Source organism: Myotis lucifugus, unplaced genomic scaffold, assembly GCF_000147115.1.
Source record: "Myotis lucifugus unplaced genomic scaffold, Myoluc2.0 scaffold_709, whole genome shotgun sequence".
Lineage (NCBI taxonomy): Eukaryota > Metazoa > Chordata > Mammalia > Chiroptera > Vespertilionidae > Myotis > Myotis lucifugus.
In genome coordinates this window covers 184166-208247 of record NW_005871757.1, presented here as the reverse complement: position 1 = coordinate 208247, position 24082 = coordinate 184166, and the positions used below count along the sequence as shown (strand labels likewise).

The window sequence follows — 24082 nt, the reverse complement described above, 5'->3', positions numbered from 1 at the left end:
TGTTGCTACTGTTATGAATCGTAATGTAAATATCTGATACGCAGGATGGTCTTAGGCGACCCCTGTGAAAGGGTCGTTCAACCGCCAAAGGGGTCGCGACCCACAGGTTGAGAACCGCTGGATTAAGTAGACAAAGACCCCTCTCATGAGTGAGCGAACATTTTAGTGAGTTAAGAGGCAAACAAAAAAAAATGAGCAAGAAATGTCAGAGGCTGCGTTTCTGTGAAACAGATCAAACAGGGAGATGGGGCTGGTGTGGCTGGGGTGGGACAGGGCAGGCCCCTCTAAGGAGGTGGCTTTGTGCTAAGGCCTGAGTGACAGGAAGGAACCAGCCACAGAAAGGGCATGACCAGTCGCCTTTCCTTGGATGTCACTGTCACAGCGGCCAAGTGCTCCTGACAGGTCTCGGGGCCACTGCACCAGCGGTGGGGACACGCCACCAAGTCCAGGGCTGGGTTGTGAGAATCAGAGGACCAGACAAGGACCGAAACACCAGCACAAACCCTGAAGATGGCCCCCGGCATCCGCAGAGCTCCTGGCGCGGGCACGGGGCCTGGACAAGCAGTGGCTCCCAAAGGCCTGGCCCCACTGGTCGGATCCAGGCCAGGGCCTCCATCAAGCCTGTGACAGTCCTGTCCTGGGAGGGAACCAATGTTTCTAAGGGACAAGTGGGCACAGGCAGCAGTGGTGGGGCCTCCCTGGTGCCCCTGACCTGAACGTGGGAGGGGTCACAGGCTGGAGAGGGCCCGCTGGCTCCTGGCTCGGTGTCAGTGTCAGAGGGGGTGGGACTCACCCACGGGAGGGTCGCTTCGCCTGCCTGCCTTGGTTCTTCGTGTCCTGACCGTTGCCCCTGCTTAAATCTTAAAACAGACTAAGCTCCCCCTCTTGCTCCACCAAAGGGAACCCAGAGGCTGAAACGTGCCCCTCTTGCCCTCACTCAGGAGGCAGGCTTAGGGGACGGGGGACAGAGCCAGCAGGGCAGTGCTCTACCCCCACACGCCTGGGGCAAAGCAGGCGGGAGAGGCCCTTTGGCCTATAGGACTAGACAGGGCCATTTGTGCTGGGACTATGCCCATATGTCTGCGCCCGTCACTCATCTGGGACATGGCCCGCCCACCACCTCCCGCTCAGGGTGCCAGGCTGACCTGTGACTCCAGGTGGTCAGGACCCGCTGGGGACGGCTAAGGCCGAGGGGGCAGGTCCTGAAAGGCAGTTCTGCCAGCACCCCGCCTACAACTGCTTCCCAGCAGAGGGGGAGGGAAGTGTCTGGGCGCCCATCACCCAAACGCCGAGCTTGGCTTTGTCCCTCAGCCACGCAGTGTTTCCGTTTTAGCTGCAGACGCTGTTGTGCGTAGCTGAGTTCTTAAGTCTCCCAAAACAGGAAGAGGCACTTTATGGACTGGTATTTATAGAATATCCTCCACCCAAACAAAACCAAAATAAAGCAAAGAACTCCTGAGCATCCACTCACACGCCTGTCCCGGTGCCCGAAGCTCTGACGGTCACACCAGCCACCCCACCACCAGCAGGAACAGTGCCCCACAGCAGCCACTGCCGGAGGGAGAGCCACCACCCTCTCCCCGCCATGCAGGCGGCAGCCCTGGGCCAGGCAGAGGCCAGGTTCACAGCCCAGCTCTGCCACCCCAGCCTGGGAGCCACCCACCAACCCTGACCACCTGAGTGAGAGGAGACAAGAGTGAGAGCACCTTAACACCACGTCGCATAACCCACCATTTATTACTTCCTCACCGTATTTCCAGAGACCAAGCAGCATCACCGGGATGTTCTTGGAAGAGAATTCCCTTTGTTCCAGCCTTTGTGACTAACTTTAAACCTCTTCACCTAACAGAGGTGGCTTCGTGGTGGAGGGGGGGCGCTCTGCCGAGGGGCACTTCCTCTGCTTCCCTCGGGAACCGCCTTCCGGGACCACAGACCGAGCAGGGCCTGAGCCGGCCTCTGACTTTTCTGAGTCCAAGTACATGGAGGCCACACACAGTGCCAGGCCCCGCTGAGCTGGGGAGGGGCGGAATCCAGGGGCCTCGGGGACTGGCAGGTCTGATTTCTGCTCCACCGCAGACCATGTGAGGGCATGTGTGGGTCTCCTGGGCTGGCTTCTCCTGTGGAAACAGGAGTGCAGTCCCTCCCCAGAGGCAGTGAGCACCGAGGTGGTCCATCTCGGGCCTGATGGCCTGAGCCCGCCCGCCCCTTAAAAAGCAGCGCACACCTGGGCCCTCCACACAGAGCAGCAGGGCTCGCAGAACCTCTGCCCTTTCAGAACCATTTCCCACGCTCCCTCTTCCACACGCGTCTGTTCATTCCTGTGGAGCGGCAGGGACCGTCGTCAGTGGTCAAGATCGCTGGTCTTCATGGCTCCTCAGCCAGGGCCTTCCCAGCTCCAGGAAGGAAAGAGCAAAGCGGAGTCACTCACCCTGCTTCGGGGCCTCCCCTCTTGGAGGGGCCTGACAAGAGGCCACAGTCCTCGCTCGGTCCGGGCACTTCTGCTCCCCTGCACCCCATCTCTGGGGATGCCCACCAGCCCCGCCTACCCTTTGGAGGACTCCAGGGCCAGTGCTCCTCCTGGACAGTTACCTCCGGTTCCTTTCCCGCTGAGCTGCCCGCTGCAGCCATCCCAGGCCCCCACCTCCCTGGTCTTCCTGAACATTCACCACTGAAAACAGCCAGGCCAGCCCAGGGAAGGGGCCCAGGGACGGTGCAGGCTCCGAAGACGCAGATGTCAACCGGGATTCACTCTGGAGGCCGGAGAAGAAAGGGGCGAACCACCAGCTGCTGGTGAGGGGACACTATCACCGGCCACAGGCTCTTCCAGGGGAGGTGGCGGCGGGAAGGGTGGCCTTGAGAAAGCAGTGGCTGCTGGGCCTGTGACGTGCGGGGTCACAGGAGAACCTCTGCCCGTCCTGCCCCACGGGGTGCTCACAGCCAGCCAGGCTCCCGTACTAGCACCTCTTGTTCTGAGAAATGGCGTCGGTCCTGGCTGAGGCTGCCTGGGCGGGTGGCCTCCAGCCCCCTGCAGTGACATGGCGTATCCAAGGGTCCGCCTGCACTGACGCTGAGAGGGTATTCTCCATAGCACCCAGCTGGGGGAGGACGGTCAGGCTGAGGACTGGGCGCCCACTGGCCCCACGGCACAGGCAGCTGGTGGGGAAAAGCCCATCCTGCCCCACGGCGGCCCCTGGTCCTCACGAAGGTCCTGCTCGGCTGCACTCCGCAGCCGGGGCTACGGTGCCGTCATCACACTCTGTTCGCCATGGTCCACGCTCCAGAGGCGGTAAAACTCGGCGAAGTCCACGTAGGGCTCCACACGGCCATCCTCGCCAGGCGGGAGCGAGTGGGCGGGCCGGGAGCGGAAGAGCCCCCCGTCCGAGCTGGAGCTGCTGCTCTGGGTGTGTGTGTTGGTGGACTGCAGGGTCAGCGTCGGGCTCTGGCTACAGGGACAACAGAGTCGGTCAGGAGCCTGGGCTTCCAGGCCGGGGACAGAGAGGCCCTGCCTCAGGCCACAGGCCTCGAACAAAGGTGACCCAAGAGCCAGCCCGACCACGTGGTCTTTAGGAGATGAAAGGTCAAATGGGCTTTTCAAGCTCTAACTACACATGGCTTTTTAATGAACCAGAACTAAATGGGTCTCCCCGTTCCAGTGCTCAGTGACCACGCATGGCTAGTGACCACTATACCCAGCAATGAGCTGGAGGTTGTGCGCTCCAATCTCTCACCCTGATCAACCCCACAGATTGCAGGCCAGCAAGGACTTTTCTCCCAGAAAACCCTCCTTAGCCCTCCCTCTCATCCCCTCTCACCAGCTGGGAGCCGGGTCCCCCCATGTTCTCAGAACTTCCTGGCACCCACCCTCTGTCACAGAGCATGTAACAGCTGGAAGTTACCTGCTGGCCCACCGTCCTGCAAACCCTTAGCACTGCCCAGCACCCAGCACCGGGCCGGCCCAGAGTGGGGCCCAACTAATGCTCAGATGCCAAAGGGAGGGAAGGGGATGTTTAGGGGCCCCCAGGGAGTTGGGTGCAGAAGGACAGCTGGTTCTCCTGCCTGGCCTGGGACCACTGCTGTCATGCTCTGCCTTGGTGGACACAGCTAGTGGCTTCCTCTCGGCAGCCCAAGCCACCCGCAACTGCACTCAGGATGCCCATCACTCAGCTGCCTGCCAGGCCCCTTTAGCTTCTGTGGTGGCGGCGACAGCAGCAGCGGCAGGGGGGCAGGGAGAGGGGAAGGCCCCCTCCAGCCCCTCCAGGCAGAGGGAAGCAGTGCCACTCCCTTCCTGATGGCCCTTCCAATTGGCCACTTCCTCTGAGTGGGCTGGGTGTGGCATCTCTATTATTCTGTGCAGTGCAGGCCGAGGCCGGAATGTGGAAACCAGACCCTGGTCTCCTGGTGGGTGGGAGGGGTGGGGGTATACATTCCACAGAAATGAGGGGGTGGGGTGGACACCAGACCTATAGGCAGGTCCGCAGTAAGGAAGTGGCCTGCCCACCCTCCTCAGGCTCCAGACCTCCTGCTGCCTCTGCCCCTCCCCCCCTCAGACTAGAGAACTCACTTCAAAGCTACTCAGACCTTTCAGTCAGAGAGCCCTGGCTCTGACAAGCCGGTGCAGGCCACACACATCCCGCCCCCCAAGCGCGGATGCCACTGGGAGGAGAACCTTCCCATTCAGTGAGAACTCGTACACGGACCCACAAGAAAACGTGACCAGCAGGCTGTCAACATCAGGTGCCTGTCCCTTCCCCGCAGCATCAGGCCCTTTGCCCTGGAAACTCACCCCCTCCCAGCTCCCACTTCAATGAGCTGCTGGAACCTGCAGCGCTGCCTCTTCCGGCCTCAGCTTCTAAAAAGAACTCCCAGGAAGGGAGGCGGGCATTTGAGAAGTCAAGACCCCAGGGCATCTCACCAGGATCACTTAGCTACAGCACTTGGCCCCTGGCATTCCTGTTCAGAGACCAAGGGCTGTCCCCAGGAAGCAGGCCTGAGAGTGGAGATGGGTGAGGGCTTACTTGGTGAGGGTGGGAGTGGCTTCGTCCAGGGTGGAAGCGCTGTGGGCTCCATTGACCAGCTGGCCCTGCGAGGGCATGACGAGGGAGAGGGTCACGCTGGTCTTGCTGGTGCTCTGGGCGCTGGAGTAAGGCACGGACACGGGGTATACGCGTCCTCCTGTGACTGGAAGGAAGAGCGAGGTGGGCCCAGGGAGTGGCTGGCGTGGTGGGAACAGGGCCACGCCAGGACCTGACGGGAGCGGTGTCTGAGGGCTGAGAGAAGGTGGTGACCCAGCCTGGCTCCCCGAGCCGCAGCGTGGCCCTCTGCCCCGTGGGACAGAGAAGGGGAGTCCAGGGGCAAAGACTGCCGGCCAGGCAGGGGCTGGCGCTCAGCAGCTCCTGTGCTCAAAGCAGGAGGAGGATCAAGTGCTGAGCTGCTTGATGAAAGGGTTACTGCCTGGCTTCCCGCAACGATGCTCTAATCCGAGGGGATAAGCGTGCTCCTAGTTGAGGCTGGCCCATCAAAAATATGGTTGCAATAACAGCGAGCTAGAGAAACTCCAGTAACCCTGGTGTCCGCCGGAGAACAAACCCATCTGGGCATGCCTGAGTGCTAAGGCTTGTTTGAAAAAAGAAGAGAAAGTGCAGCCCAGGAGCCAACAGTCTGAGCAGCGCAGGAGGAGGTACAGAAAGGACGATTGCCTGGCCTCCTGAGCAATTTGACTCCAAGACTCAAAAAGTAGAAAGTTAAGTGCATTACTCTCACCCCAACATGGCTCAGGGACAGAGCCAGGCTTCAGGGACCTTCTGTCCACATGCCTCGCCTCGCCTCGCCTAAGTCTCTTCCTCCCAGAGCCTCAGTTTCCCTTTCTGTAAAAGGGGGTGCTATCTCCATGAGGGCTGTCAGTGAGGACTACAGGAAACATTCGGGTCAAGTGCCAGGCGCAGAGTAGGCCCTCAGTTGGGGAGCCATCGTCCCTATCATGTGGCCTGGTGTCTCTGAAGCTCTCTGCTCTCGGGTCATTAGGAGGTCAACCAGGGCAGACGGTATTTCATTTCATAGACAAAAAGGAAAACCAATCAAAGGTGGCTCAGAGGCCCAGATCAAAGCTGCTCACAGCCAGGCCTCCCCCTCTACCTGCTGCGCTCCAGGAGGAGCAAGGCCTGTCGCCTCAGCCACTCTGCAGCCCACCCCAGCCCACGGCCTCCTCAGGTGGCTTCCTGCCCGCCCTGCACTCACCTGGGGCTGGGGATGCTGTGGGCTGGCTCATCTCGCCCAGCGGGTAGCCAAAGTTCCTCACCAGCAGAGTCATGTCCTCGTGCCTCGGGCAGAACTTGGCACGCTCGCCGCCACTAGCAAAGGTGTCACCATGGATCCGCTTCACCCGGTCCACCACAGCCTGGGCCACCGCGTCCAGGGAAGTCTGCTTGGCGAACTCAGTGTCGATCATGGCAGCGATTTCCTGGGAGGGCGGGGCAGAGACCTGATGAGGAACAGGGGGCCCAGGGACTGTGGGCCATGACTCCAGAGCCTCACCAGGACACTAAGGGGTCACTGGTCAAGCAGGTGAAGGAAGTCCCCACCAGCCACACCTGCAATCCAAGCTTTTCAAGGAATTCAGGATAATCCTTCTGGAACTTTCTCATTAGACAAGGTGTAGCCTTGTGATCTCTCTTATTGTTGGCCTCCACACCAATAAAACGGAGAATATCCACCTCCCTGGGTTACGACGAGGATGAAGTAACATAATGGATGGGAGGGCACTGCGGGAACTGCTAGAAAGCCCTGGGTAAGTGCATGCCCACCACGCCAGGCACGTGTCCCCTAACCTCTAAGGGACCCAGGAGACTTGTAACCAGAGGAGCAATTGTGATGATTAAGCCCTTTTTCCTGGAACAAACACATTATGGGCTAGGATATGCCAATTTTGTCAGCAAATGGGGACACAGAATGAAGGCAGAGAAGTCCACTGACCAGTGTATCCTAGAACCCAGTAAGAAGCCACTGGATAATTCTATCTTGAAGACCAAAGAAAAGGAAAAAAAAATCACACTGATGATACGATCAGAAACAAAATCCTCTCCATGCTGGCTGGCCAGTCTCTTGGAGGTAGGGGGGCAGAGGCAGGCAACAGGAAATGACCTGGGGCCAGTCAGGTGGGCTCAAACCCCCCCCCGCCCCAATGTCCACCTAGGTCACCTCAGGCGAGACCCTGAACTCTGCACCCCAGGCTCCCTAAGTGGAAGTGATGTGAGCTACTGCCCGTTACAGGGCTACTAGAGGAATAAGATAAAAAGATGAAAACCTTGAACACAGGCATCAGGAGAGAGGGCGGCATATAAGACTTTCCCTCATAACCTTTAATTAGAAAGGACAAAGCAAGTGGTCTCCCTTCAGGGAGCACGCCCATGCCATTCCCTTCCCACTCTCGGTCCCCCACAGGCCGTATCCCCTAACCTCTAAGGGACCCCAGGAGACTTGCAACCAGGGGAGCAGCGGCAGCTCATGCCGGGCTAACCCCCTGAACCTGTCTCCAAGACCCCCTTCTCTCTGACTTCCCAGTGAGCCAAAGCAGCCCAGCCTAAGTATATATTTTTGCTGCAGTCAATAAATTCTTGTTTTTCTAAAAAAAAAATAATAATAATAAAGAAAAGAAAGGAAAAAGGCAGAAAAGTTACCTTCCTACAAGACTCAGAGATGGCAGGAGAAACACGACCTGAACTTATCTGACCTACCAGCCACCCAAGGTCAGGTAGAGGCAGCTTCCCTTCAAAGTCATCCCTGAAGCGACTGCGTGACCACAACCCCACAAAGGTGGGTGTTATCATCCCCATCTTAGACATGAGAACAAACTGTAAATTACTCGCAGCTCAGAGAGGAAGGGGAAGGGTGGCGTGGACTTGGACATGGCTGGCACGACTCCTTGGCCAGTGCTGTGTGCTCGAGGCCGCACTTCTGCGCTCCCCTCCTCGCCCAGGACCTTTCCCGGACAATCTCCAAAGCAACCCGAGCCCACGGCGATTCACGTCCATCTCGCCCACTTCCCTTCAGGCTTTGCTCAAGGCCCTGGGGCTGCTTCAAGCCCAGAACGAGGAAGGTTTTGGGGGGATGGGTGTTCTCGGAGCTCTGGGCATTTTCTTCCCCAGCTCTGAGCCCAGAGAAGATACCTGGCAATGGCACTTGAGAATTGAAGCCTGGGCCCTGAGCACTCTGGTGCCGAGCAGGAGGGCTGGCCAGGCCCCCAGGGGAGCATGCCACCTGCGGGCTGGCCAGCTATGCTCTGCTTAGGCCCAGCTCACCTGGTTGGCCTGCCCAGGCCCATGGGCTGCCTCCAGGGCCTTGTACAGCCCCTCGGACATCAGCACCAGGAAGCCAGTCACCCCGTCCAGGGGCTGTGCGCCGTGGATTTCAGGCTCCGCGATGATCGGCTTGGACTTGGCAGCGCTGGGGGGAGAGAGTGGAGGGGAGAGCTGTACTTGGAATGGCCCCCTAGGGACATTTATTTTGCTAAGGGGAAGAATCTACCCCAGAATGTAAAATAAACACACATCTGGCAAGACGAGAAAAAAGAAAAACCAGAAAAACAGACCTGTCTCTGAGCACAGCTACGAAAATCAAGTTCTGAGGGCCAGAAGGCTAGACACGGCTGGGCTTAGGGCACAAAGGTCAAATGCCCAATCCCGGCCCCAACCTGCAGCTCCCGCCCACAGAGCCCGGGCAGTGCCAGGGGCAGGGTGGGCAGGGAGAGGGTGGGGTTCTCTTTTGAAAGCCCACTCCTCCGGGCTCCTCCAAGCAAGTGTCAGGCTGACTCAGACCTCACCGGCACGCCCTGCACGGGGTCATCTCTGAGGCACCATCAGCCAGCAGTGCCCGAGAGGCCTTGCCCGTGTGCACGCACACAAGCAGCTATCTGATGTTCTGGCAACAGAATCCGGAAGAGCGGAGTCTGGAAACACCCCGAGGGCCCTGCCATAGGGGCCAGTAGCGAGTGCTGACTCAGCACACACTGAATTCCAGCAGCTGTGACCGAGAACACACCAGCCTCAACGCTGAGTGTGTAGAATGGAGGAACGGACACCTAATGGACAGTGAGCTACAGAATACTGGAAAGGGTGTGCTAGCATTTAGTGCATGTTTTTAAAAGGATGCCTACCCCTCCCCCGCTCCCACCCAACACACACGCACACACGCAGGAACTCTGGGCAGGGCACACAGGAAACCAGCAGCTTCTGGGGAAGAGCCCCGTCTCGGGGCAGGAGAAAACGCACTTTGCACAGTATATCCTTGGCCTGTTTGAACTGTTTGAAACTACATCTGTACTTTCCAACAAAGGAACAGAACCCTACAAATTAGAGACAAAAGGTTCCAAACACAACTGCCTAAATCCTGTGGGAGGAAGGAGTTCTAACTCTGCTTCTAAGACATGACAAGGTCTGCCCTCTGATGAGGGGTCTTTGGCATGATTCCCCCATGGCTCTGATGTGACATTAAATGCCATGATCGTACACACACCTATTTTTCCAATCAATGTGCTCGGAATGCAGGCTGCCTGGGTTCCAGTCCTGCCTCTGCCCATGGCTAGCCCCGTGATCACAGAAGCTACCTCTGTCACCATGTCAGCTTCCTCGTATGAAAATACCTTTGGGTAACAACAGTACCTACCTCCTAGGCCCAAGGGAGGACTGAGTAAGAGAATGTATGTACAGAGCTGTGCCCAGTGCTGCTATGATCACTGAGTGGCAGTTGGAAGTGAAATATCTTTGGAAGGAAATGTAAAACTCATCTCACACGTCTGCCCTGGCCGTAGCCATAAATAGCACTGACCAACAAGGCATTTGGTCTGTCCCTACCCACCCCAGGCCGCTCAGGCTAACTTTGGCCTCTCCTGCTAGCCCTGAGGCACTAGTTGCTGCCCCTGGCTTTGACCCTTTGCCAGCCTAGCTCTACAGGACTCTGACCCCTGACCTCACACCAACCTCTGGGAGGAAGGAAGGGTCTCCTTGGGCTCTGAGCTCCTGCAACTGCACCTCTGTTCCTAGAGCCTAAAGGGGCGGGGGGAGCACAGCTGGCTGGCCACCTACCTGAGCAGGTCGATGTCAGTATAGCCGTATTTGACCTTGTAATCTCCAATGCGCCTGGTGCTCTCCTGCCCACAGATGATCCCCACTTGCTTGATCTTTCCTGCGTCCAAACCTACCAGTGGGAGAACAACACAAGCCAGACCTTGCTCATAATGAGGAACAAAAAGAAGGGGACACACACATCTGGGGAACAGGAAATAGTCACACCAGGCGGCCTGGAGAGCGGCTAATCCAATAGCCCCCAGGTCCTCAGTCCCCATCTCCATCAGAATCCCCCTCGAAGGAAGGCTTCCTCCACAGCCCATCACATCCAGCACCGCCCAGTATAGCTGCCTGGGAAGCGCCCGGGAGGCTGCGGCAGTGGCTGAAATCTCAGGACTTCTTCGGCCTCAGTCTCCACCAATAACAGTGAACGTGCCAGGTAGGCTTGGAAGCATTTTACGTGCATTAACGCTTAATCCTCACCACACCCCGAGGCAGGTGTTACTATCATCTCATTACACAGATGGGAAAACTGAGGCACAGAAAACAGGTAAGTTCCAAACACCACCGACTAGTAAGCAACAGAGCTGGGCTTCAACCCCGGGCGGCTGGTCACAGCCCGTCTATTCACACTCTCTCCACATGACCACCGAAGAGGGCAAGGGTGAGCCACGAGGCTGCCCCCAACACTGACCCGCGGCCCCTGTCCCCACTCACCCAGCTGTGAGAGGCGGAAGAGCTCATCCTCGTTCTCCGTGGTGTGGTCCACGTTCAGCTGTGTCACCTGCAGCCCGTCCACCGTGGATTTGCATAGAAGTGCACGGTTCGTACCTGCAGCAGAATGTGAGCAGCTGAGCAGACTGAGCATAGGGAGGAAAGGGCCACGTTAGAGAGAGAGAGAGAGAGAGAGAGAGAGAGAGAGAGAGAGAGAGAGAGAGAATGGAAATCCTTGAAACAAGCAAAGAAAACAGGCTCAGACCCCTGGGTGAGCCAGCAGTCGTAAGAGCTGACAATATTAAGGAATTAGGTTAAACTTTTCCATCCTAGCATGATTATGATTATGATTTTAATAAGAGAGCTTTTGTCGAGGGAGATACACTGACATATTTACAGATACCAGGCCACGATGTCTGGTGTCTGCTTCACAACAATGCGGGGACCCAGGGCTGCAGATGAAATGAGACTGGCCGTGAGATGACTCCCGGGGCTGGGGATAGGCACAGAGGGCTCATTAAATGCGAGTCACTCTATTTTTTTACATTCCTAAATTTGTTCTATAATGAAATCTTAAGGAAAGGAGGAAGAGAGGAGGGACATTATCAGTGGGGTCTCTCTAGCGCCCCTACAGTAATCGGCACCCTGGGGTATGGCCTTCTCAGGGTCCCAGATGGCCTTTTCTTTGCCCATAAATCCTACAAAATGTTCCTGTGACCACTCACCCTCCAGCCCACACCCAGCCCACCTTGCCACCCTCCAGAAGAGGAAGCCACTGAGGTGACCCAGACAGGGACACAACTCCCCAAGGCCACAAGTCAGGGACAGCATGGGGACGAGAGCTAGGCCGCCCGCATCCCGCTGCTACTTCCACTCTCCTCACTGGGACTGAGACACTCCTCTTTTTTGAAAGAGAACCCAAATCAATTTCTTAATATGTTTTTATTGCTTTTAGAAAGAGGAAGGGAGAGGGAGAGAGAGTTAGAAACATCGGTAAGAGAGAAACGTCAATGAGAGAGAAACATTGACCGGCTGCCTCCTGCACACCCCCAACTGAGGATCAAACCCACAACCCGGCATGTGCCCTGACTGGGAATTGAACCAGTGACCTCTTGGTTCATGGGTGGACACTCAACCACTGAGCCACACCGGCCGGATAGGATGAAACACTCAAAGAGTAACAGGGAAACCCACCCAATGGCCTTGGCAGACGGGCTGGAGATCCCACGTATCTGGAAAGCAGCTGCCCGAAGAACGCACAGTCCCCAAGCTGGCCTCCTCCCCCAGCCCTCCCCAGGGACGGACAGGCGGCTCACCGACATTGGCGACGTAGAGCTTGTTGTTGAGAAGGACAGCCACGACAGCCATGGCTCCTCCTGAAATCTCCCTCTCCAGCACCTTGAGTCTTTCAAGGATCTTCTGATACTGAGGAGGCAGCTGGTGCTGGGGGACACCCTGCAAGCCACCATTAGGGGTCAGAGCAGGCCGGGTCCTCAGAGACCGTCTCCCCCTCCGCCCCCCTAAAGAGCAGGGACTGGAGGCCCGGCCAGGATGAAGCTGCACTTCCAGGCAGGCTTCTCTAGGAAAGCCAGAGGTGACCTCATTGTCCTGCCGGCTCTGAAAGTGCTGGTGCTGATATGAGTGGGTAGGTGACAAGGCTGGGGGCAGACTCAAGTCGAGGACTGACCTGAAAGGGCCTTTCCTCACACCCTCACTGCCCGCCCCATGCTCAGCCTGAGTAAAGCTGCCCACAGCAACCAACGAGGCCCTTGGAGTGTCCACCCATCGATCCCACATCCCCCAGACAGGAACTGTCCCCTAACTTGTGCTGCTCTGGCCCAGTGGTGTCAATGGCTTGGGCGTGAAGTGGCAGATCAATCAGTGCTCCTAGCAAAGCCAGCCTGACATGCCTCTCCTCGGGGGAGGCTAGGGAAGTACCTCTGGCAGCTGGGACTGCAGGCTCGCCTTCTCAGCCAGAGCATCGTCGATGGACTCTAGGAAGCTCCTCTCCACCACGTCGAAGGCCTAGAGGCACAGAGAGGACAGGGACAGGTGTCAGGGCAACGGCCGGGTCAAAACACCACTGCCACCTGATGCTGCAACGCCCGACTATAGTGACAAACTGTACTAAGTGCAGGCCATCATGGGTGGGGGCTCCGCACGTGCACTGCAGAGCGAGAGGCTGAGGCTAAAGACGGAGGTTAAGGGCACGGGCTTGTGGTCAGGCCACCTGGGAGTGAACTCCGGCTCTGCTGCTTGCCAGCTGGCAGCCTCGGTCTCCTCACCTCAACAGAGGTAAGTGTTGTTCTGAGTGACTGAGCACTCGGTACCTGGCTCAGAGCAAGTCTAGATCAATGACCGCCGGTGTCATGACCACATCCTGCTGGCCCTGAACACTGGCCATGCTGCTGCCCCTCCTGGGGGGCCAGCTAGAGTCACCGGCGCAGGGCCCCGAGGCTGGAGGGTGCCCTGGGCCTCAGGTGCTGAGGCAGGGAAAGGGCTGGGAACGCTGTTTTCGAGGAACAGGAATCCATCCTCCTCATCCAAACTAAGTGCCTCCAGATGTGCTTCCAAAAGGAGATGCCAGGAAGAAATCTCCCAAACAGCAGCCGAAAGAAACGCAGAGCTGGCAGGGGAGCCCCAAGCAGCCAGAAGTGAGGAGGCGAGGCCCAGGCTGCTAGCATGACTGGAGGCTGAGCACCTGAGCCACACCCGAAGGAAAGGAACCATCCTAAATCACCCCCCTCCCCACTACACCCCTTCGCCCAAGGTCCCACCCCTACTTCCCGTTCCCCAAGATGATCTCCTCCAGAGCCAACCCTGCCAGTTGTGGGCAAGGACCGTGACGGCTGCCTGCTCCTGGACTCCCCGAAACAGGGAGCCCCTGCCGCTGGGAGAGGCTCCCAGAGCGGGTCCCCTGCAGGAGAGAAGGAGTGGCAGGGTCTTCAGACCAGCCCTGGCGAACCCACATTTTACAGTTGTGGGGCCACGCCTCTGGGGGAGATGATCCACCGGCTGCAGTCAGCTGCCAAGCAAGTACCTGCAGCAGCACACGGCGCACATCGGCCTCCGTGTGCTCGGTGTTGAGCTGGCCCAGCAGGAGCTCCGCGGACAGCCGCTGGGCCACGAAGTTGGTCACCCGGTTGCCATCATAGCCGTTGAAGACCCCATACAGGAAGCAGTTGTTCTCACTCCTGGAAGAGAGAGGGAAGAGGCGGTGGAAACCAGGGCTCACAGAAGGACACCAGTTCCAGCGTGAGGAGGAGGAGGGACAAAAATTGGGGGAGACCAAAGATACAGCAGCTGTGGCTTCAGGTGCCCACTTAGGTCCCCCACTTTGACCATCATTTCACTCAGGCCATGACCTTCAGGGATGCTCCCCACCCACTGTCGCAAGCCTAGGCTGGTCTAAGGTCCAGATGTGGAAGGGACAGCAGCAGAGGCCACCCCCATGGGCCACAGCTCGCTGGCAAGCCCCATGCAGGACAGTTGCAAAACGGCTGCTTTCGCTTGTTTGCAATGCCCAGGGGAGCACCCGGCACTCTCACCTGAACTTGAGCCAGTTGTCCTCCGGTGGGTGGCTCTCAGTGCCCTTGCCATCAGCAGAATAGCTTCGGTTGGAGGCTGAGCCCACCCCTGAGAGGTGGCAGAGCGGCAGGTCGTCTGTCCAGCTTGGCTGCTGCTCCTGGGAAGGACATCAGGAAGTTATGAAGTGTTACCTTCTCCAGGGCAGACCCCACCTCACCTTTTTCTTCCCCAACAAAAGCCCCGCAGGCCCGAACCCCCCCCCCCCCCCATAGAGGCCTCTACTTCCTTCTGGAAAACAATGACCCTGGATGAACAGACACCTGCAGAAGGCTGGCATTTTTGTGTGGCTAGTCCACAAACCCATTCCCTGAAAAAGAGCAGAGTTCCCAAAGGCAAGGGTCAGCAGTGGGTTGCAGGTGTGAGCTGTGACGAAACACGAATGAGACACACAGTGAAGCAAACTCTTGGTAGAAAATACTTGGGTGGCTCCTCTCCTCTCACTGCAGTGGCTCTGACTCCAACGCCCTGGGCACTGGTTAAAACTGCAGGTCCCCAGGCCCCAAACCCAGAACGTCCACTCCTGGTGGGCCCAGAGCACCTGCATAAAGCAGCTCCTCCCAGGCGACTGAGAGACTGACTTACAAGCTAGCCTTAGTCCCAGCCCCTATCCCCAGCATTGGGGCCCCCACTCCCTGGTCCCCACTCCTCTCCCATCTGCTCCCTGCCAGACCTTCTCCTGTGCCAAATGCTTGCAGTGCCCTGTCCACTCATACCCACGCTTCCCCTCCACGTGGAACACTCTCCTGGTCCTTGTCGAGCAACTCTCCACATCCTTTGGGACTCTGACACAGGATCACCACCTCCAGGAAGTCTTCCTTCAGAAAGACCCTCCCAGGCTTGACTGACAGCCCTCTTTTGTATTCCTACACCTGTCTCCCTTGCTCCTGCCCGCCTATGTCTGACTCCCATTGTAGCCCACTGATCTCAAACCAGGCTGCTCAGTGCTTTACACACACACACACACACACACACATATCCAAGCTCCAGCCCAAACACAGATTTTGAATTTCCTAAATCCCCTTAGGGTGCACTCTGAGCACCTGCATTTTTTTAAGCCCCAGAAATGATTCTGACGCGAGGCCCCAGCATGATCCACTCCCTCAGTGAAAGCCTCCCGACATGGGCCCCCACCTGAGCACTGTGCCTGCTCCCCAGGGGCATTCCCAGGACCACTGTGCTGAATCAGAGCTACAAAAACACGTGGGAGAATCCACGTTCAACTGCAAGGAGAATAAAAGGGGGATTGAGCCCGGCCAGTGTGGCCCAGTGGTTGAGCATTGCCCTAAGAAGCAGGAGGTCACGGTTAGATTTCCAGTCAGGGCACATGCCTGGGTTGTGGGCTCTATCCCCAATATGGGGCGTGCAGGAGGCAGCCAATCAATGATTCTCTCTCATCACTGATGTTTCTAGCTCTCTCTCCCTTCCTCTCTGAAATCAATAAAAATATATATATATTTTAAAGTGGGATGGAAGTTTTACTGAAATTTTAAATAAGCACAGCACTGTGCACAACTTCTTACAAGTGAACAGTGAATCTTCAAAAAAGGACGTGAGAACCACTTCAATAGGCTTTTGCAATCAAACGTGTAAAAAGCCTGTGGTTAGCTTTTGTGGTAAATTTCATCTTCTGTCTATTTACATATTGACAGGAAGTGACTTTATGGTTTTCATGCTTTTTATTCCATTTTAATTGCTTTAATGCTGCATTTATTCTAGCGCTTCAATTCTGTGCTTTGCACCCTGGAGCTACTTCCATAGTGTGGGAGTTTGCTTTTATTTTTAAACTAACATACAATAAGATGGACTTTTTGGGTGTACAGGTCTGAATTTTAACATGCGTAGCGATTTCTGTAACTACCACCACAATAAGACACAGAACAGCCCCATGAACCCAAACACTCCCCGGTCTTGCCCCTTGGCAGCTAGCCATGCCCTCCCCAGACCTCTAGCAACCACTGACCTAGGTCAGAGCACATGCCTGGGTTGCAGGCCCGATCCCGGTGCGGAGGCATGCAGAAGGCAGCCAATGGATGTTTCTCTCTCACTGATGTTTCTATTGCTCTATCCCTCTCCCTTCCTCTCTAAAATCAATAAAAAACATATTTTTAAAAAAAGAAAAAATTACCCAATGAGCATATTAAGAAGTATCCATGGCGAGGCAAGGCCTCCCTCCTCTTTTCTGTCTTCCCAAGCCCTGTCCACCCACAAAGGCCCTGCCTGAATCCAGAGGCCTGTGTTTCCCAAACTTCAACCATCTTCAAGAAATTATCCACTTCATGTTTTTTCTTTAAACTGCCACATTTTCTTTTACTCTAATGACTTCATTTACAATGCAAACTTTTTCAGTATTGTAAGTAGAAAACCAGTATTACTTGTCCTATCTTGAAGATAATAAAAACAAAACAAGGTTATTAAACTCTAGTTGAACCTATTGCCTGCTGCAGCTTCTGAGCCGGACCCCTGTTCCCTCTGTTAACAAAGAAGAGTCATTACCAAGAAGCAGAAAGGTGTAAGGATATACTAAAAGCAAATCAAGTCTCTCTCTTGATATCATCAGAGAGTTTAAAGAGAACTGAAAAGCCCTAACCGGTTTGGCTCAGTGGATAGAGGGTCGGCCTGCGGACTGAAGGGTCCCAGGTTTGATTCCGGTCAAGGGCATGTACCTTGGTTGTGGGCACATCCCCAGTAGGGGGTGTGCAGGAGGCAGCTGATCGATGTTTCCCTCTCATCGATGTTTCTAACACTCTATCCCTCTCTGTAAAAAATCAATAAAATATATTTTTTAAAAAAAAGAGAGAGAGAGAACTGAAAAGCAAATAACCTCCTCAGTATGCAACAATGAGTTGTACGCCGGCACACACCAAACCACCTCAGTGTATGTGTCCCAGACTCTGGGAAAATGGCGACCAAGGTCACGGGGCCCCTTTCCTGAGAAATCCATCCCTGTGGCCACATCATGCATTTCAGGCACCCCACTCACTCCCCGTAACCATTTGGCTTTGTAGCCTGGTATTGCTGACTAGCTACCTTATTTCACTGATGCAAATACATATATTTTCTTTTTTATATATATAAAGTTTTTTTTTTTTAATTTTTTTTATTGATTTCAGAGAGAAAGGGAGAAGGGGAGAGATAGAAACATCAATGGTAAGAGAGAATCATTGATCGGTTGCCTCCAGCATGCCCCACACTGGGGATTGAGCCCGCAACCCAGGCATATGCCCTGACTGGGAATCGAACTGTGTCCTGGTGGTTCATAGGTGACACTCAACCACTGAGCCACACTGGCTGGGTCAAATACATATAGTTTCAACATTTAATATTACTCTCTGAAGTTGGTGTGTTAGTTATTTAGCAGTGTTTTCTTTCTAGGTAGTATGTAAAATAATGATGTGTCCTCACAATTAACGACATCTTAGATCCTACGACATATGGGCAACTTCTCAGACACTCATGAGCACTCCTTCTGCAGAATGCAGTCTCCCCAGCACCCCAATATTCCCTAACAACTGGCCGGAGAATTACAGGTCCTACCCATGTAGGGTAGGGAGAGCATATGGTCCTCCCTGAATTCAGCGGAGGCCCGACATCACTCACACGGCTGTGGCCGGGGGCTGTGATCGTGTCCTCCCACTCCTGTCCGCCTCCCCGGGGACTTTCCACCCTAAGCAGCCATGGCTGATTCTGTTACAACACCCCAGACTCCCAAGTCTCTTGCTTCCTCTCTCCAAATTTCTGAACAATTTTCGGAAAGGTCATGATTTTCTATTCACACAAACCACCCACCTCTCCACCCCAACACACACTGATGCATACTTTCTCCCACGCCCCAAATGCCAGGCCCGCCGGCGCCAACAGCAAGTGGCGCTTCCACGCCCGGCATGGGAGTCGTGAGTCGCTGGGAAGCTGAGAAGGGGGCCTCTCACGCTCACACAGCCTCGTCACAGAGCCAAGTAAATACAACAGCAAGCATGGACCACTTTAACGCTTCGATGGTTTACAAATTAATTTCCCACAAGAACATAACAGAAAGTATGGTAAGAAAGAATGCTGTTTCAAAAATCCTAATTCTAACTAGATTGTGTAAGCAGGAGTTTCCAACATCCGTATTTTGGTATGAAAACGTTCTACAGTGATCCAATTGTAGATAACCTATTAAGGGCATTATAAATACCTTGTATAAATATATGTATGAATTGGTTCCTCATATACATCTGTGAGCACATCACATAAAAACAGTCCATTATAGCCCTGGCCAGGTAGCTCAGTTGGTTAGTGTCATCCTGATATGCTAAGGTTGTGGGTTCGATCCCCGGTCAGGGCACATGCAATAATCAACCAACCAATGGATGCAAAAATTGGTCCAACAACAAATTAATGTGTGTTTTTTAAATAAATAAATTAAATTAAAAAGAATTCCATTTCAATCCTCACAGAGACATCTCAAACTCCTAGGCAGCATTAGTGGATAAAGCACGGTTCCAAGTTCAGGCCACAGCTTGAATATCAAATTATAGTATGAAAAGGCCGAGTGTTTTTGTGGTGAAAGCACCCGAATTCCTTAGAGGCAAAAAGGAAGCTCAGAAAGGGAGAATAATGCCCCCAGGAAGATGGCTCAGGGTGGGGGCAGCAGTTCTTTCTCTCCAAAAAGCTTACAACACCCGATGCCATCTCCATCTTTCTGAATGACCCCCTTTTCCTTCCCTACTCCTCTGGGACCAACTCCACTCTGGCGCCCCCACCTCTCTCACCAGGGTTTTCATCAAAGGTTCTCTATGTTTTCATCACAAATATCGTCCTAATACACTCTTAAAGGGGCCACTAATAAGGGTGGAGCACTTACTGTGCTGGAGCAGCTGGACCGAATTCTACCAGCATATGAGATGGCTATAGGGGAAGGCCTAACAGATGTTTTTATTTTAATGGATACATATTTATTTTCATGTACATTAGAAAAATATATAGCTAGCACCTGTGATTGTATAGATAGCTCGAGACATATCTAAGTTAAAAAATTTGATTTCAAGTTAATTTTTTAAAATAATCCTATATAATAGAGGTAATATGCAAATTAACCCTCACGCCATCTCATATTAATATGAGATGGCATGAGTGCTCATATTGTGGCTGTGCCCACAGCAGAGGTGGGGATCCCATAACACAAGATGGCTGCACCTAGAGTGGAGGCAGGGTTCCCATAACAAGCCATAATGAGGGATCAGCAGGGACCTGAGGCTGCGCCCCTCCCTGCCTGGTGGGGTTTGATGGGGGACCTAAAGGCGCGCCCCCTGCCCCAGCCCAGGCCAGGGGACCTCAGGCCACACCCCCTGTCCCAGCGCCAGGCAGTGTGGGTATGCCCTGGGACCTGAGGGTATGCCCTTCACCTGGCGGGGCCGACCGGGTCTGGATCTCGCCCAACGGGGGTGGGGCCGGCCGGGTCTGGGTCTCGCGTGATTTTGAGGCACACGTGGGTGGGCGGGGACTTGACTCTGGGTCCCGCGGTGCACCCCAGACTCTGACAGGAGGAAGATTTTCATATACATTTTACTAATTTTCTTTCATCTCTGACACTTCTATTATAGAGAAAGGGCAAATAGCAATATTAAAATACTAGAGGCCCGGTGCATGAAAATTCATGCACTGGAGGGGGGTCCCTCAGCCTGGCCTGCCCCCTCTCACAGTCCAGGAGCCCTCAGGGGTGGGAGGTGACCCGGCGATCAGGGAAAGGCAACGCCCCCATCACACCTCTGCTGCTGCCACTGCCAGCATCGCAAGCCTTGGCCGGCCCTGGTTACCTGAGCCTCGGGCGGCCCTGGATGGCTGGGCAGCCAACATCTGAGGCTTGCCTGCGCCTTGGGCTGGCCCTGGGTGGCTGGGGGGCTGAGGGGACTGGGGGACTCCGGAGACAGGTGCACGGAGCGACCGGGCCCGCCTGGAGGCGGGCCCGGCTTTGTCGCATGCCTGCCGTCCCAGTGGGGCTGAGGGGACTGGGCACCGCAATCTTTGAGGGCGTGGCAGTCAATTAGCATATCCCTCCTTATTGGCTGTGGGCACCTCCTTATATTTGTGATGGTGTGAAGGTCAATTAGCATACTCACGCTTTATTAGATAGTATTTCCTCTAATTAATTCCCTTTTAATGTGCACGAATTTCATGCACCAGGCTACTAGTAAGTACATAATAGTATAGGCAAAATCACAGACCTGCTTCTCCCTGACCCCAATGCACTCCTGCATTCCCCACCTCAGTAGAGGGCACTGCTGTTGTTCCAACTGAAACCTTGTAGCCCTTCTTAACTCCGTCTTCCTTTGTCATGCACCCCACATCTGATCTGTCAACAAATTATATCAGCCCTTCCTCCAAAATACAGCCAGAACCCAATATTCTCACCACTCCTCTGCCATCGCTCTGGCCAAGCCTCTGACATCTCACATCTGGACAACTGAGTACCACTTAGCAGGTCCCAGGCTTCTACTCTTGCCACTCAAGGGCTTCTCAGTGAAGGGCTTTCTCTAATCACAAATCAGGTCACGTTGTGCCCCGAAACCAGACGCAAGTTTCACATCACACTTAGAAAAGAATCCAAAGTCCACCTGAGGATTCACAAGGCTCCCTGGAACCTTCCCCAGCATACTCCTCTCCAGCCACACTGGCCTCCTTGCTGCTCCCCAAGGAGCATCTTGGTTCCCTTGGGCAGGAATACTCCTTCCCATGTCCCCTACTTCATCTCATCAAATACTGAGAGGTCCTCCCCTGCCACCTGGTGTGAAATGGCCCCTCCACCATTCTGTGTGTGAATCCAGACCATTCTTCCTCACACCACCACCTGATGTCATGTTATAGATATTACTGTATCATATGTAACCTGTGCTTGTTCACCGTTTAATGTCTCCCTCCTCGAAGAGAACATATGTCTCATGAAGGCAGTGTCCCCTGCACCTCCACGTGCCTGCCACACCGTGACATTTGAGGGAATGAACCGCAGGCACTCACTCATGGCAGAACTGAAGGTGGAACTTCACGCCGCAGTGACCATGCCAGGCTAGGAGTGTAAACATGGTAATTCATTGACTGCTAACAGAACCTCTAGAAGGAAGTCCTCTTCGGTCGGGAAACCAAGGTTCAGGAATGTTAAGTGACTTGCCCAAGGCCATACAAGATTCAGACTCTGCTTTATCAGACGGCTAGGTTCTTTTGAACACACCAAGCTATCTTCAAAAGCTCTTCTTTTCTTCAAAACACCTTTGAAGGTACCACACTGCCTGGGGAAGAAAGGGATACTCCTTGGGATGTCATTCCACCACGTACTCTGTCACCTGGCCCAGCACACCCTCCATGTCAGCAGTTCCCCAGCCCTCCCGGCAGTCTGCACTGGCCGGGTCAGAGGAGGCCATCCACAGCCTCTCAACACATTGACGCGAGAGTAACTTGCACACTGTTTAGTGGTGTATGGCTCCTTCTAAACTGTCCTGCACATGTAGTGAGGGTGGGCAGATGTCTTTTCTATCTTTGTGCCCCCAGGCCCAGCCTAGCAGACCTCACAGCCATCTGCTGCATGATGGTGTCTGAGCTACTCTCACCAGCCTCAGGACCGTGGAGGGCAGGACAGCAGGCCCCGCACACCACCTGCACACTCAGACACCCTGTGAGCAGAAATGTCTTGATCATTATTAGGGTGGGAGGGCACTTGTGTAGACCTATCAGGCATCCCTTTGCCTTTCATTAAGATGCTATGTGCTTAAAGCTAACGATCCTATCTTTCAAAGATTCTACCACCTCCCAAGAGCCCATAGTAAATAGCTCACCTTCCCTCTGAGTCCCATGGGCTCCAGCACACCTAGAGGGAAGGGAAGCTGGCAGCCAATCTCGGCAAGCCAAGTCAGCCTACAGCGATGATCACTTTCAGCATCTGCCACACTCCAGCCAGTGTTTCCGAAATGTTTATTACAACGGGGACATTTACACCACCCTCTGGGAGCTTACAAAGCAGAGGGCCAGGTCTACCTAACTCAATGACAAGGCTGACCTGACAAGTAGGAGTAAAAAAAAAAAAAAAATGGCGGGGGGACAACCAAAGGTGTGGAGAGGGAGAGGTGTTCACTCCCCCTTCCCCCCCATTGGGAGTTGCTGACCTGGAAGAGGAATTTCAGAGTCTACACAAAGCCTGTCATTAATATGCAGCAGTAAGGTCTCTCTCTCTCTCACACACACACACTCCAATTCGGATGCTTCAAGACCCTCAAAGGTAGGAGGGCCAATGTTGAGCACTGGATCTGGCTACAAATGCTTTACTCACTATTTTACAAATATTTACTGAATGCCCGGCGCCTAGTGGTGGTAGGTACTAGTGACACTATTCATTGCAAAGCACAAGTCCCTGTCTTCCATGAGTTCACTTTCACACACAGGAGGCAGACAGGTCCACAGGCAATTACAACAGGCTGCAATGTCTGGGGAGGACCCCAGGGAAAGGCCCCCTGCTCGCAGGTAAGAACAGCCCAAGGTGCCACCCTGTGTGTGCACCTACAGTGTAGGTCCTACATGCACACGTGTCAGGAGGATGCAGGGCTGGAAGACACCAGCGACAAACCCATGAGGGTCCAGACTGCAGGCAGAGACGAGTCTATAGAAAATCCCCCCACTGCCTGCTCTCACCTTACAGACAAGGAAACCGGGGCCGATCGAGGCATGGGGAGTTACCACCAGGACCAGAACCCCGCGGCCCAACTGCAGCCATTCCTTGAGCATCGGTGAGAGGTTAAGAGGAACGGCTGCCTGATTTTAACTCTGCCTCTGCCACTCGCCAGCTGTGTGGCCATGAGCAAATGATGCCTCTCTGTGCCTGTCTCCTCGTCTGTACAACAGGAATAATCACAGCACCTATCTCCCGGGGCTGTCACGGAAATTCAACTTACAACCGTGAAGCCACTGGCACGAAGCCTGGAGGTAGTAAGTGGTGCACAAGTGGCTGCTGCTGCTATGGTTACTGTCATCCCACCACAGCTCAGCGCCAGGCCCGCACCCCGGCTCCCCCCGCTGCCGGGCGTCCCATTCCCTTCCTGCGCTGGAACGGCCCCCCTCGACGTGCCCGCCACACGCTCGGGCGTCCGAGACCCGGAATCCAAGCCCCGGACGGCCAGGCCCGCAGTGCGCACGCGCCCCCGTCCTGGGGAAACGGGGCGGGCCGGCCCGGGACAGGGGAAGGCGGCGGTCGCACTCCCCCAGGGAGAGGTAGGCGGCCCCAGCCGAGGAGAGAGCCGCGCCTGCACCAGACAGCCTCCCCAAACTCCCCCCGGATTCCCAACCCCCGGCCCGGAGAGCGGGTCGGTTCCTCACACTCTGCAACAGGCTCCTCCTCTGCGCCGCCATCTTGGAGGGACCCCACGGGCGCGCCCGCCTCCCGCCTCCCGCCGGAGCAGGCGAGAGGAGTGGCTAGAGCGGCCCGGAGCCGCCGGAGGACCGCGCAGCAGGAGCATGCGCACAGTGCCACCCCCTGGCCGAGGCGGGACAGGCCAGAGCGGAGCGTTGCGCAGGCGCGCTCTTCCACCTGGCGGCCGGATTGAGGTTCTTTATGAACACCATGGGGGTGGCAGAGGGTGAACTGTTCATTCACTCAGTAAGGAGTCCTTGGGTGACCATGCCTGGCCCTTGAGGGGGGGGAGGCCGCCAACGCAGTGACCAGGGCCCTCCAAAAAGGCTAACCCTTTTTAACTTGGGGGAGG

The 24082-nt window shown here is 55.3% G+C and overlaps 1 protein-coding gene across 1 annotated transcript; it reads right to left on the bottom strand.

The window, feature by feature from the left end:
- Nucleotides 1-1757: 1757 nt before the first annotated feature.
- On the bottom strand, nucleotides 1758-23759 carry TAB1 (TGF-beta activated kinase 1 (MAP3K7) binding protein 1). Its single transcript, XM_006105652.3, has 11 exons — nucleotides 23697-23759; nucleotides 14321-14457; nucleotides 13813-13966; nucleotides 12711-12797; nucleotides 12089-12227; nucleotides 10776-10889; nucleotides 10077-10188; nucleotides 8295-8439; nucleotides 6235-6457; nucleotides 5016-5178; nucleotides 1758-3443 (listed from the first exon to the last, which is right to left on the bottom strand). Exons 1-11 carry the CDS (start codon nucleotides 23727-23729, stop codon nucleotides 3236-3238), a joined length of 1515 nt encoding a protein of 504 aa, XP_006105714.1. The 5' UTR covers nucleotides 23730-23759; the 3' UTR covers nucleotides 1758-3235.
- Nucleotides 23760-24082: the final 323 nt, after the last annotated feature.

What these genes read in the sequence shown, in the direction of transcription:
- TAB1 (XM_006105652.3), bottom strand. Translation starts at nt 23,729, where the DNA reads ATGGCGGCGCAGAGGAGGAGCCTGTTGCAGAGT. An exon ending in CTTCCGCCTCTCACAGCTGG is followed by an intron (nt 10,189 to 10,775) that starts GTGAGTGGGGAC and finishes TCCCACTGGTAG; the next exon opens with GTTTGGACGCAGGAAAGATC. An exon ending in ACTGACATCGACCTGCTCAG is followed by an intron (nt 8,440 to 10,076) that starts GTAGGTGGCCAG and finishes CTCTCCCCCCAG; the next exon opens with CGCTGCCAAGTCCAAGCCGA.